The sequence below is a fragment of the Oncorhynchus tshawytscha genome, linkage group LG09 (assembly GCF_018296145.1).
Source record: "Oncorhynchus tshawytscha isolate Ot180627B linkage group LG09, Otsh_v2.0, whole genome shotgun sequence".
Taxonomy (NCBI): Eukaryota; Metazoa; Chordata; class Actinopteri; order Salmoniformes; family Salmonidae; genus Oncorhynchus; species Oncorhynchus tshawytscha.
Genome location: NC_056437.1, coordinates 64603344 through 64615654, shown reverse-complemented (window position 1 = coordinate 64615654; position 12311 = coordinate 64603344). Strand labels below are relative to the sequence as shown.

The 12311-nt window shown below is 41.0% G+C and overlaps 1 protein-coding gene across 2 annotated transcripts; it reads left to right on the top strand.

Moving 5' to 3' along the window:
- Window positions 1–1076: 1076 nt before the first annotated feature.
- On the top strand, window positions 1077–9181 carry zgc:100868 (transmembrane protease serine 9). Of its 2 annotated transcripts, XM_024422653.2 has the most exons (11): window positions 1077–1218; window positions 3857–3877; window positions 4033–4195; window positions 4476–4747; window positions 5180–5316; window positions 5556–5832; window positions 5959–6136; window positions 7012–7268; window positions 7558–7655; window positions 7765–7872; window positions 7915–9181. In XM_024422653.2, exons 1-11 carry the CDS (start codon window positions 1161–1163, stop codon window positions 8179–8181), a joined length of 1836 nt encoding a protein of 611 aa, XP_024278421.2. In that variant the 5' UTR covers window positions 1077–1160; the 3' UTR covers window positions 8182–9181. The 2 variants fall into 2 exon arrangements, with proteins under 2 accessions (XP_024278421.2, XP_024278414.2); XM_024422646.2 differs by having other exon boundaries at window positions 7765–9181.
- Window positions 9182–12311: the final 3130 nt, after the last annotated feature.

Below are 12311 nucleotides of genomic sequence, written 5' to 3'. Positions count from 1 at the left end.
GGTCATTGAAACCCTTTTCATGAAGCTCCCAACGAACAGTTATTGTGCTGATGTTGCTTCCAGAGGCAGTTTGGAACTCGGTAGTGAGTTTTGCAACCGAGGACAGGCGATTTTTACGCACTGTGTGATTCAGCACCTGGAGGTCCCGTTCTGTGAGATTCTGTGGCCTACCACTTTGTGGCTAAGCCAACGTGGCTCTAATTTTTTCTATTTTTTTTATTTCACCTTTATTTAACCAGGTACCAACGTGGCTCTTAGACTTTCTACTTCACAATAACAGCACTTATAGTTGCCCCGGGCACTTCTAGCAGGGCAGAAAACTGACTTATTGGAAAGTTGGCCTCCTATGACAGTGCCACGTTGAAAGTCACTGAGCTCTTTGGGAAGGCCATTGTGTGTTTTTATCAGAAATCATTGGTTATGTGTACTTTGTGTATGAAATATTACTGATCTCAGATTTTCAATTCATACATTTTAGATTTATGATTTTTGTTGTTGTTGCAAAACCTAGTGATCTGAAGATGAATTCACTCACTGTAAGTCAGTCTGGATAAGAGCATCTGATTAAATTACATTTTCAGATGTAAATGTTTTACATACAGACCTCGTATTTTATTGAATCATTTTGGAAAATATTTTTTTGACATGGTTATTTGTCTCTCTGAAATGAAACCACCAAGTGATAGATTTAAAACAAATACACGTTATGTCATTGAACAGGTTACTGTACAATTTTCTTCTCGTCACACACATTAAACTCACACACAGCCCTTTGAACATAACGGTGCAACTTATACACAGGGTAAATGACAAATTAGATAGATACATATCTACACCAATCTATAGATAGATAGACGGGAGAAATGATCACAGATTACAGCAATGGAAAACCAATGGCCTTGCCCTTGTGACAGCCAAGACTCAGGGGTTCTAAAGTGTTTGATTTGGAAAGAGGGAGGAGAGAAGGAGGAGAGAAGGAGGAGAGAGGGAGGAGAGAGGGAGGAGAGACGGAGGAGAGAGAACAGGTGTATCAGGGTGTGGGTTTGTCTCAGGTTTCAGTGTGAGAGAGGAAGATAGATAAAGGGGAGGAGTGAAGGCAGGGTGGAGTATAAAAGTATGAACACTCAACAGGACAGGCTGTAGTGGCGGGCATTGAAACGATGGAAGTCTGCAAAGCACTCTGTTTGGTGACTCTACTAGTTACCCTCTTTTCAAAAGGTAGGAGACGAGATTCCCGTTATTCCACTGCTTTCCTTCTATTGACTGGTGAATGGAGACAAGGAGTTGGTCAGGTTATAGAATTTTCTTGGTGGTGGGCCTTATTGACTATTTATAGAATACAGGCATAGCCAATAACGACAGTCAAAGCCAACAGGATGTCATGTGCCTTGTGACACAGGAAAGAGACCTGTTAGACTGTTTTGGGCCTTGAGGGAGGTCCTGTGCCTAATTTTAAGGCACAACGTTCACATTTGTCAAATATTTGTCTAAGATGTGAATGTATGTTGTGTGAGTGAGGTATAACGTGTGTCCTTAAAAACATTTATCAGTCTAAGTGGCGCCTCATAACTTAATTACTCTGCAAAAGGGTCAGTGTGTTTTAGGTTTTGTGGACCAGTTGAACTTGTACATCTAATTTCAACGCCGTAAGGAAAGTGAAGGGGGTACGAGCCCAAGTTGTCACAGCCGGCCGTGACCGGGAGCTCCCAAGGGCGGTGCACAATTGGCCCAGCGTCATCTTGGCCACGGGAGGGTATAGGCCAGCTGGGCTTTTTCTTTGACTGTGTTTGCCTCCGACACATTGATTCCCAAAATTGTCTATATTGAAAAAACAAAATGCTTTTTGATATTAATTTAAGGTTAGTGTTAGGCTTTAAGTTAGCAGTGTGATTAAGGTTAGGTTTGAAATTGTAGAAATAGGCAGGGTTTATGACTTTGGCGGTGTAATCTAGTGTTAACCAGACATATTGAAGGGGCTGACTTCTGGGTTAGCGAGCAGTGTGGATATGAAGCATCCCGACGAGAAAATGGGGGACAAAATAATACAAACTAGGCAGCCAGACAAATCCCCTTCAGGACTATTTTGCATGAGAATTTGCATTTGTGAACAGCCTGATAGAAAAATCTAAAGCACTGTCAAGAAGAGACTTCTCTATTCTAAAGACTTATTTGTAAATTGAAGCATGCACCACATCTGCAGTCTGTATGACTCTGGTTTGTTCTTAGATCTAATACAGCTGTAAAGCCAGTATCAATGCGCCTGTAAAATGATTGACATTTGGTGCCCCTGTTTGTGCCACTGGACCTGACGTGAAAAAGCACCTTAGTTAGGCCTATCAGTCTTTCTCGTGTGTGTGTGTGTGTGTGTGTGTGTGTGTGTGTCTTCTGAAGTGTTTGGAGAGTTGTGCAATACCATGGAATGGCTTTTTAACACTAGTTCAATTAGCATGTAAAGGAAATGTTGTGCCTTCCGCTGACAATGACATATTCCATCTTAATGGAAACTATGCAATGCTCGTCTGTCCTTGTCTTAAGGGCAGAGTACAGGGAAGAAATGGAGGTTCCAAAGTGTAGGAACGTTGGTCGTGTTTGTCGTCACAAAAACAGTTGGATGGGATAGAATATTTTATGTGGTCATTATGTAATGCAATGAACTTGTAGAAACAAAAATCAGTTTGTAGATAAGTCTGATTTGTCTGTTTACCTCTGTATACATTCATTAAAAAACATTACCTGATTTTAATTTAGTGGGTGGAGACAGAATGTGAAGCCAGTCAAGCTGACAGTCACGCCCATAGAGCACCCAGTGGTAGGGTGCTCCGTTAGTTTCACTGGTCTGAAAAGACAGAGGAGGTGAAAGTGTTATTATGACAGACGTTTAGCAGTGGGCTTCATTTCTCCTGTCCAGTTCTTTTAGATTCGCTCAAATAAAGGAACGTAGGTGAGGAGAGGAAGCCTCTTTAGACCATTGATTTGTCACATACAGAGAAGATTCAAAACAATAGTGGAGGCAAGAGAAGGGTGATTGGGTGAACTATCCTTTTTAGACAAGTCTTAGAATGCATTATAAAACATGACCTAGTATTGTTTCATGTGAAATCCCCATACAGTCCTACAGCAATGATGACTGTTGTGACCACATTGCTTCATTGAATGATTGTGCATTTTTTCTTGGTGTTTTTTTCCTGATGAGCCGGTTTTACTTTTGCTCTCCTCTAAAGATGCAGAATATATATTTCCTCATCCTCGTTATCTTATTCATAAGGCTTTGGTCCCCAAATTATATTTATCTAGTATTAGTATAACAATATCTAAATAGTAATTATGAGAGTAATCTATTCTCCTAGGTTGTTTTAATAGGTCATGTGCTAATTAGTATTAAACACATTCTGGACAATGTTAAGTGGATAGTAGTATTAGGTAACATACACAGTGATGAAATACGTTTTGACAGATGGCGTTTGTCTTAACAATCCTCAGACTCATAACAGGAAATCAGCTGAGAGAGTTTGTTCACAGGAAAAGTTTGTATGGACACTAAATACACAGAGTACAGACAGAGTACAGACAGAGTACAGACAGAGTACCGACAGAGTACCGACAGAGTACCGACAGAGTACCGACAGAGTACAGACAGAGTACAGACAGAGTACAGACAGAGTACAGACAGAGTACAGACAGAGTACAGACAGAGTACAGACAGAGTACAGACAGAGTACAGACAGAGTACAGACCCAACCAAGACTGTATGTTGCTACTATAAAACCAATGGGGTGAAAAGTTATGAATTACATGTTTGCCCACAGTGTGCCAAAATCAAACTGTTCAACTTTTTTCTGCTTCTCCTGTTTTTCAGTGTCTCACTCTCAGTTGGATGGTAAAGTCCCCTCCTTTTTCAATCAAATTTCAGTTATTTTCCTAATTGAATGACTTAACCATGCACCTATTCACTAACTAACAAGTGAGCTTTAATCTCTTCAATCCTGTGTGTGCTCTATTTTGTAATCCCTCATCCATCTGTGTCTTTGTTAGTGTGTGGAACCTCTCCTCTCAACACTAGGATCGTGGGGGGTCAGGACGCTCCTCCAGGGAGTTGGCCATGGCAGGCCAGTCTGCAGAAATCTGGCAGCCATTTTTGTGGGGGATCCCTTATTAACAAAGAGTGGGTGCTGACTGCTGCTCACTGCTTTCCCAGGTGAGCACCCATAAACTGTGCTTAATTCAATCAAATCTGTATTGTAGTATTTCCACAAACTGTCATAATAATGACAATAATACATTTAGATTTTCATGTGATCACATAAAACCACTATGTTTTTTGGGACAGTAAACCTCCCCATGTTTCCAAAATGAGATGTGGGAAGTAAAGGGAGCAGTTCGTAGATAATGATAATTCTCAAATATTGCCGAGATGGGAGCTACAGGCCCTTCAAACATTTAATACAATTCTAACTTCAAAACTCTAATTTTCCCAGCATCAGTACATCAAATTTGGTGGTCTACCTGGGTCGTCAGAGCCAGCAGGACTCCAACCCTAATGAAGTGAGCCGTACGGTCACTCAGATCATCTGCCACCCCAACTACATCAGTAGTACCAGTGACAACGACATATGTCTGCTGAAGCTCTCCTCCTCTGTGACTTTTACCAACTACATCCGGCCAGTCTGCCTAGCTGCACAAGGCAGCTCCTTCTATGCTGGCACTACTAGCTGGGTCACAGGCTGGGGCACCCTCAGCAGTGGAGGATGTGAGTACACAGATATAGCTTGTTTTAAGTACGACTGATGATGGCTCAGAATTCTGAGAGTTCTTGTGTATGTTGAGGAAGCCATTTTTCTCATGGGTTGAAAGTCGATCCTCAGTGTCCCTGGCCTCACCACAGACTAGAGCTGGGCGATATGGACAAAAATGTATACCGCAATAAATTACGTGAATTGATGCGATAACGATAAATAGAAGTATAACATTCATGTGCACCAGTTTTTTTAGATTAGCCTTTAAACAACGACTACTAGTTTCATTGTTGCAGCTATCAATTGTCCCATTAACAATCACCCATATTAGGAAACTTATTTCAATTCAAACTTCACATTGTCTATAAGCTACTTATCGTAGTGAACAATATCTGCAATGCCTGTGATAAGTGGTTGGTGTCTACATTTTCAGTTTATCATCCCAGCTCAACCACAGGTCCTACAGGAGGTGGATGTGCCAGTAGTGGGAAACAGGCAGTGTAACTGTAATTATGGAGCTGGCTCCATCACTGACAACATGATCTGTGCTGGTCTATCAGCAGGAGGAAAGGATTCCTGTCAGGTAAAATCTCTTGGGTATCCTTTTCCTTTTAGTTTATTAGTGTCAGTCAATAACACATTGGGCCGATTCTCCGAAAACAGGTTATACCCAATCCTAGACTAAAAATAATTTTCAATAGATTCCCCATTGAAAATGATTATTTGTCTAAGACTAGGCTTCATTGAGGAAACTGACCCACCATATTTCATAATCCTGTGAAAATTCAATCCCAGTGACACTGTAAATCTGTCTATGAATAGGGGGACTCAGGAGGTCCGCTTGTGAGCAAACAGGGTACTCGCTGGATCCAGTCTGGCGTTGTGAGTTTTGGCAAAGGTTGTGCTATGGCAAATTTCCCAGGTGTGTACGCCAGAGTTTCCCAGTACCAGACCTGGATCAACAACCAGATTACCAGTGACCAACCTGGCTTCATCACCTTCTCATCCAGTGGGACTGACTCTGACCTCAGTGTCACCTGCACTGCTCTGCCATCTGTCAGAATCACCACCACCACCCTCCCTACTACCACACCCGCACGTACGTACCTATAGTCTAACTTGTGCATATGGCTAAACATTGATCTCTACCTCTGTAATAAATCTGACTACTGGATTACTCCCTTTTATTTGTCTCTCAAACTTGTATCTGTCTCTCCCTCTGCAGCTGTGGTGTGTGGCAGCGCTAGCGCCTCTTTGAACTCCCGTATTGGTGGGGGAAGCTCATTGGCGACAGCAGGCTTGTGGCCCTGGATAGCCAGCCTACAGAAGAATGGAGCACACGTGTGCGGGGGCACGTTAGTGGCGGTGGACTCTGTCATGAGCGACTCTAGCTGCTTCTCCAAGTAAGTTAACTCGACCTTTATTTCAAAGGTGGAGAGCAGCAGTAGTTACAATAAATTCCGGATTAAAATGTCAGTCCTGACATGATTCTAAGGAAATCTAGTCATATAACCTACATTTAGATTTTTGAAGGTGCCATTACATGAACATTTAGTGACGCTTTCCCTTTCAACCCGCATGTAAAAGGTTAAAAAAGGTTAATTAGTCCGACGTAGGAAATCCGTACAGTCCTTGTGCTAGTGAAAATCATTTTAGGGACATGGGAACAACACTTTACATGTTGGGTTTATATTTTTGTTCAGTATACATAACCCATACATGTCACATTCATAAGCAGTACATATGAATTTAATTAATACTCATGTTAACAACTACAAGTAAGAAAATATCAACTTGCTACAATCATAATTGCATTCAAAATGATGACAACATTCATGCTAAAGAGTTAGATGCACTAAATCCCGCCACCATTTATCTAACTTTAGTTTGTGATAAAACAAGCAGTCATTGTGTAGAGAATCACCTTCTAAACCACTGAAATATATTTTCCATAACCAAAAATATTGTATATTCAGCTGTTTGAAGCTGGTGTAAAAAAGTAAAAGATGCAAAAACCTCAGAATGGGAAGCATAGAAATATACCAATTCTTAGACTTGCTTTCAACGGGAATGAAATTTCTATGCGAATTTGGTCGGGGTCGCCCAAAAAGTTAGATATTGTATGACGGGTGTCTACCTAGGGAATAACACATTCTTCATAACGCATACATAACCCCTACATATCACATTTATAGGCAGTACATAAGCATTTCATAAGACGGCAATCAGAATGTAGAGTTTAGTGTCCCTCACTAAACAACTCATTCCATCTCTCCAGCCAGCCCAACGCCTCTCAATGGACCGTGATCCTGGGTCGTCTGAAGCAAAACGGCTCCAACCCTAATGAGGTAACCCTGAACGTCATCAACATCACCATGAGCAACTTGACGGGAAACAACGTGGCCATCCTCCGACTGGCCAGTAAACCCAAGTTATCTAACTACATCCAGCCTATCTGTGTGGACCAGGGAACCAGCACCTTCAACACAGGGACTAAGTGCTGGGTGGCTGGCTGGGGCACTGGCCAGGGTGGGGGTGAGTGGATGGACAACTGTCTTTGTGTGTTTGTTAGAAATGTGCCTGTTCATTAACAAGCTCTATAGATCTGAAAGAATTGGAAAAGCAATGGAATTGCTGTAGGTCCTTTGATACGATAGGTGGGATTTAACACATTGCTTACACCCTATCCAGGCCTCTCGGATGTACACAAATGCCTGGGGTAGGGGCTGGCTAGGGATTGTTTCCGGAAAGATACGACCTTAGGAGTATGGGTGTGTGTGTGTGTATTGGTATGATAAGTAATAAACTCTCTTTGTGTCATCAGCTGAGCAAGTCCTGCAGGAGTTCCAGACCTCTGTGGTGGAATGCGTGAATGTTTCATCTTCTGACAACATTTGCATCGAACCTGTGACACTACTGCAGGTATGGCACAGTTGATCTATAAATCTGTCTTACTATTTTGCTTTTAACAGTATGACCATAACAGTAAGCACATATTAACCCATGTTTTTCTCTGCTTCTCTCCCCATAGGGTGATGTGGGTGGTCCTCTGATGTGTAAGCAGGGCAGCTCATGGTTTCAGACTGCTGTGCTGACTGTTGGCAGCAGCGGCAACGCCACTAGCGGCAACGCCACTAGCGGCAACGCCACTAGCGGCAACGCCACTAGCGGCAACGCCACTGGCAACGCCACCAGCACTAATGGCACTAGCAAAGCACGCTTGAGCCGGAGTCTTCGCGCCTCCCCCAACCAAGTCTTCACCAAAACCTCCCACTTTAAGGACTTTCTGACTTCCATATTGGGAACCTTGCTATTACCCACCACAACCACTGCTTCCACGACCCCCTCAGCTGGTGGCAGCAGTGGAGCCTCCCCGGCCCACTCCTCCTTCTCGCTCTTCCTTGTCCTCTTCTCCCTCTCCTCTGTCCTCCTGTTGGGCTGGGAATGACGCTAAGCAACTCCAATGCAACCATTGACAAGCCCTTTTTGTAACTTCCAACCAATCAAAAGTCTATTTTTCTAGCAATTAATCCATTTCTGTCAGTGACTGGCAGTGTGTCAAAGCCAGGATTGCGACATTGAATTCAGGGAGCCTTCATCTCCATTCCTTGAATGATGAATGTGTCCCCTTAGTAAAGAAAAACAACGTCAAATCCAATCAGTGATATATATTTTTACTGTCACTTTTTTTTTGTAGCAGCAACATTTTCTGGACAATATTTGTTGATTCAAACAGCACTGTTATTTGAGTTGCAATATGCACGATTTTCTGTTCAAAGCTGTCTGGGCATGTGTAACAGTGTTACATATTAATATCCAGATGAATATGACTGTAGTAGCACACTTGACTTTCTCCAAAGATTATAGTCTATTCTACAGTATCTGTGAGCCACAATGGCAAGTAGCCAACATGCACTGAACTATTAGATAGTCATACTGCACTTTACTGGACATGTGCCATGGATTATTATACAATGTTATGATGGTTTTAACAAAACTGTTAACTAAATAGCTCTAATACTTAGTTCTAAATGAATTGAAGACTTGAATCCAAAATGCTGCCTGTCGAAGGTATATTTTGTGTTTCATCATGTTTCTAACTAAGCTTTGCATATAATTGTGTGTTTTAACAATTACCTCTACCCTATGGAAGCAGGGTAATACTTTATTTTGTGTACAGAAATTTAAATGATAAATTACACATTTTATGTTCATGTTCTGAAATTATTTAGCTAAGATTTTTCTTTACTCGAAGAACATGCTCTGTACAGGAAGTAGTCCTAAATGTCAGTGATGAATTAATACAATTTCATTAAAAAAAATAAGTTGTCTGTGAAACAGTCAAATTAGTAAATAAATGTATGGTTGCTTTGTGTGCCTTTGTCTAGTCAACTGGTTGTATTAAAAAAATATAATAAAAATTGATAATGTATCATATTTTCCTATAATACTATTCTCATAATATCATTTCTTGTAGGGTTGCAAAATTCCACAAACTTTCCCAAAATATCTACCCTGGCTGATGTAACTCAGCCAGACTACAAAATGGTTTTCCAGAAATCCTGGTTGAAATATTCCTGGAATTATTGGGGGGGGGGAAATCATAAAATCGTGATTCCTCCAACCAGACTCCTATAATACTACCCTAATTATCCACACTAATCATGGAATTGTAATGTCAACTGTCCAATTGTCATGATTTTGTTACCTGGTTTAAACTGTGACGTATGGTCTGCGTTCCATAATGATTCAAATAGGCTACATGTCCCAAACTATTGCCCAACATGTAATACGTTGGCCTAATAAGATCCACTATTTCTAGCGATCCTCAGGAATACACACATGGATGTGACAGATGAAAGGTAAACTAACAATGGAATAGAATGATGCAGAATATAAGGAAACAAACTAAAGTGACAGTTATAAATGTATGTGGGTATAACTGACGGTGGTGACCAATTAGTGGGAAATATTTAACACCATACAAATTGTAAAACACAGTAAAAAGTTGAGGCAAATAAAAAAAAACATTCTAGAAATCATATGAATTCGGTAGGTTTGGCGCAATACTGTCATTTGCACATGGCTACAGAAGATTGGGCCTACAAATGTAATTCTTGCAAGTTAGTATAAGGCCAGCATTTCATAAACGTCACTGTGGAAACGGTGATTGGTTTAGTTTATCCCCCTTAGCTACAACACATGCAGCAGCTACTATTCCTGGGGTCTACATAAAACATACAAACACATGACAAAGTATAGAACAGTAATAGACAAGGACAAGATGTTACATTACATTCTAATTTAAAAAAAAGTTATATATAGGAAAGACACCAAGAGACAAAAATACCCCTTGACTTTTTACACATTTTGTGTTACAGTCTGAATTTAAAATGTATTACATTTAGATGTATCACTGGCCTACACACAATACCCCAAAGTGAAATTGTTTTTTGAAAATTAATAAAAAATGATGACCTGGCCACAATCACCTCAACCCAATTGAGATGGTTTGGGATGAATTGGACCCCAGAGTAAAGGAAAAGCAGCTAACAAGTGCTCAGCATATGTGGGAACTCCTTCAAAAGGCATTCTAGGTGATTACCTCATGAAGCTGGTTGAGAGAATGCAAAGCTGTCATCAAGGCAAAGTGTTGCTACTTTTAAGAATCTAAAAAATATTTTGATTTCTTTAACACTTTTTTGGTTACTACATGATTCCATGTGTTATTTCATAGTTTTTATGTCTATTATTCTACAATGTAGAAAATAGTAAAAATAAAGAAAAACCCTGGAATGAGTACGTGTGTCCAAACATTTGACTGGTACTGTAGGTATTCCTCTTGTCCAGATGGGATAGTGTATTGCGCTGGCGATGGCATCGTCTGTGGATCTATTGGGGCGGTAAGCAAATTGAAGTGGGTCTAGGGTGTCATGTATGGTGGAAATTACAAGATTATGTTATAATACTTGTATTGCATCAAATGGTTGTTTTATGCAACACAATGGAGGGTTCTTATAACTCTATTGCGTCTGTGTGAACTGAAAGTGGGCCTCTGGGAGATTTAACACTAACAGAAGATTTACAATGTTTTTGTGGTGATAAAACCCCAAAAGATTTAGTTTAAGAATACAGGTAACTCTGACTTATGTGATAAGTTTGTCTCCCCTCATTTGATAGTAAATAAATTAACCACCACACATGTAAGGTAGAGTGGCATGATCCTTAACTTGCCTCTCAAAGCACTTCATGATGACAGAAGTGAGTGCTACGGGGCGATAGTAATTTAGTTATGTTACCTTTGCTTTCTTGAGTGCAGAAACAATGGTGTACTTATTGAAGCAATTGGGGACAGCAGACTTGGATAGGGAGAGATTGAATACTGTATTGTCCTGCTAATAGCCCATCCCAGAAACCTTGTTTGCACAATTCAGTAGAATTCACAGGCTGCAACGCTTGTGAAAAACAGGGTTAATAATAATAATAATACTTTTCCCCCCTTCCACATGTTAAAGGTTCCAAATGATAACATGTTTTTATTAATCAGTATATTTGAGTTTAACCACATCATTTGGTGTATTATTTGTTCTGCCTTTTCTGGTGGATTAAACTGAAATTGCAACCAATCACAGCCGGTTGTGATACAGCCAATTAACAAAAGCATAAAGATGCTGATGAAGAAATATAGTACTGTACAGTATATGCTTTATCCTCCATTTTGTGGTTGCATGAGGTCACCCACACACACTTTAAACATTTGGATAATAAAGAATTTAAAGCATTTTGAAGATAGAAGCCGCCTGCATTTGTTTATTAGGCTACTGTGCAGTCTGACAAGTAAACATAGCCTACAGTACATACTGTAGTAAACATGGTAAAGTGCCTAATTCCTTACAGAAGGGAGAGCAGGCCATGTCCAGACTTTCTCTGTGACCTCAAGTACTCATTAACTCTGTCTTTAATGTTTTTTTCTGGTTGCATCAGTCATTGACAGAAACTTCTGAGACAGTTTTAATGATGAACAGCCGGAGGTTCACTGGTAAGCTACATTATCCTCGGGATCAATCACAGTTAGTATTCTGTGTCCACTTGTGGTATCTCTCTTCGGTTACACATCCTTGGAATAGCAGAACAGCATAATGGTCCGGACGGCCCTTTCTGTGCCTGGTGAGCAGTTGGTCAAGTCTGTTGTAAGAAGATTAATGGAAATGTCAGGGTGAACAGACAACCTGATGAACCCGCCAGGTATGTTGACTCTGCCTGTCAGAGGTGGAGTTCCAGAGCTCACAAGTGTGCCTGTGATGGATTGTGACTCCATCTTGTTCCTCGCCCTCTTCAACGCGTCATTCACCGCCTGACTCTCTGCCAATGTCACCTGACTCTCTGCCAATGACGAGTGACTCTCTGCCAATGACGAGTGACTCTCTGCCAATGACACGATGGCAACACCCACCCGTAGCACGCGCTCCAGCAGGTGTATCTCACTGATCATCCCTAAAGCCAACACCTCACTTTCGTTCCAGTTCTCTGCTGCCTGTGACTGGAACGAATTGCAAAAATTGCTGAAGTTGGAGACTT

Coding starts and splice junctions, on each gene's coding strand:
- zgc:100868 (XM_024422646.2), top strand. CDS start 1,161: ATGGAAGTCTGCAAAGCACTCTGTTTGGTGACTCTACTAGTTACCCTC. Junction 4,748..5,179: donor CACCCTCAGCAGTGGAGGAT/GTGAGTACACAG, acceptor TTATCATCCCAG/CTCAACCACAGGTCCTACAG. Junction 7,656..7,764: donor AACCTGTGACACTACTGCAG/GTATGGCACAGT, acceptor CTCTCCCCATAG/GGTGATGTGGGTGGTCCTCT.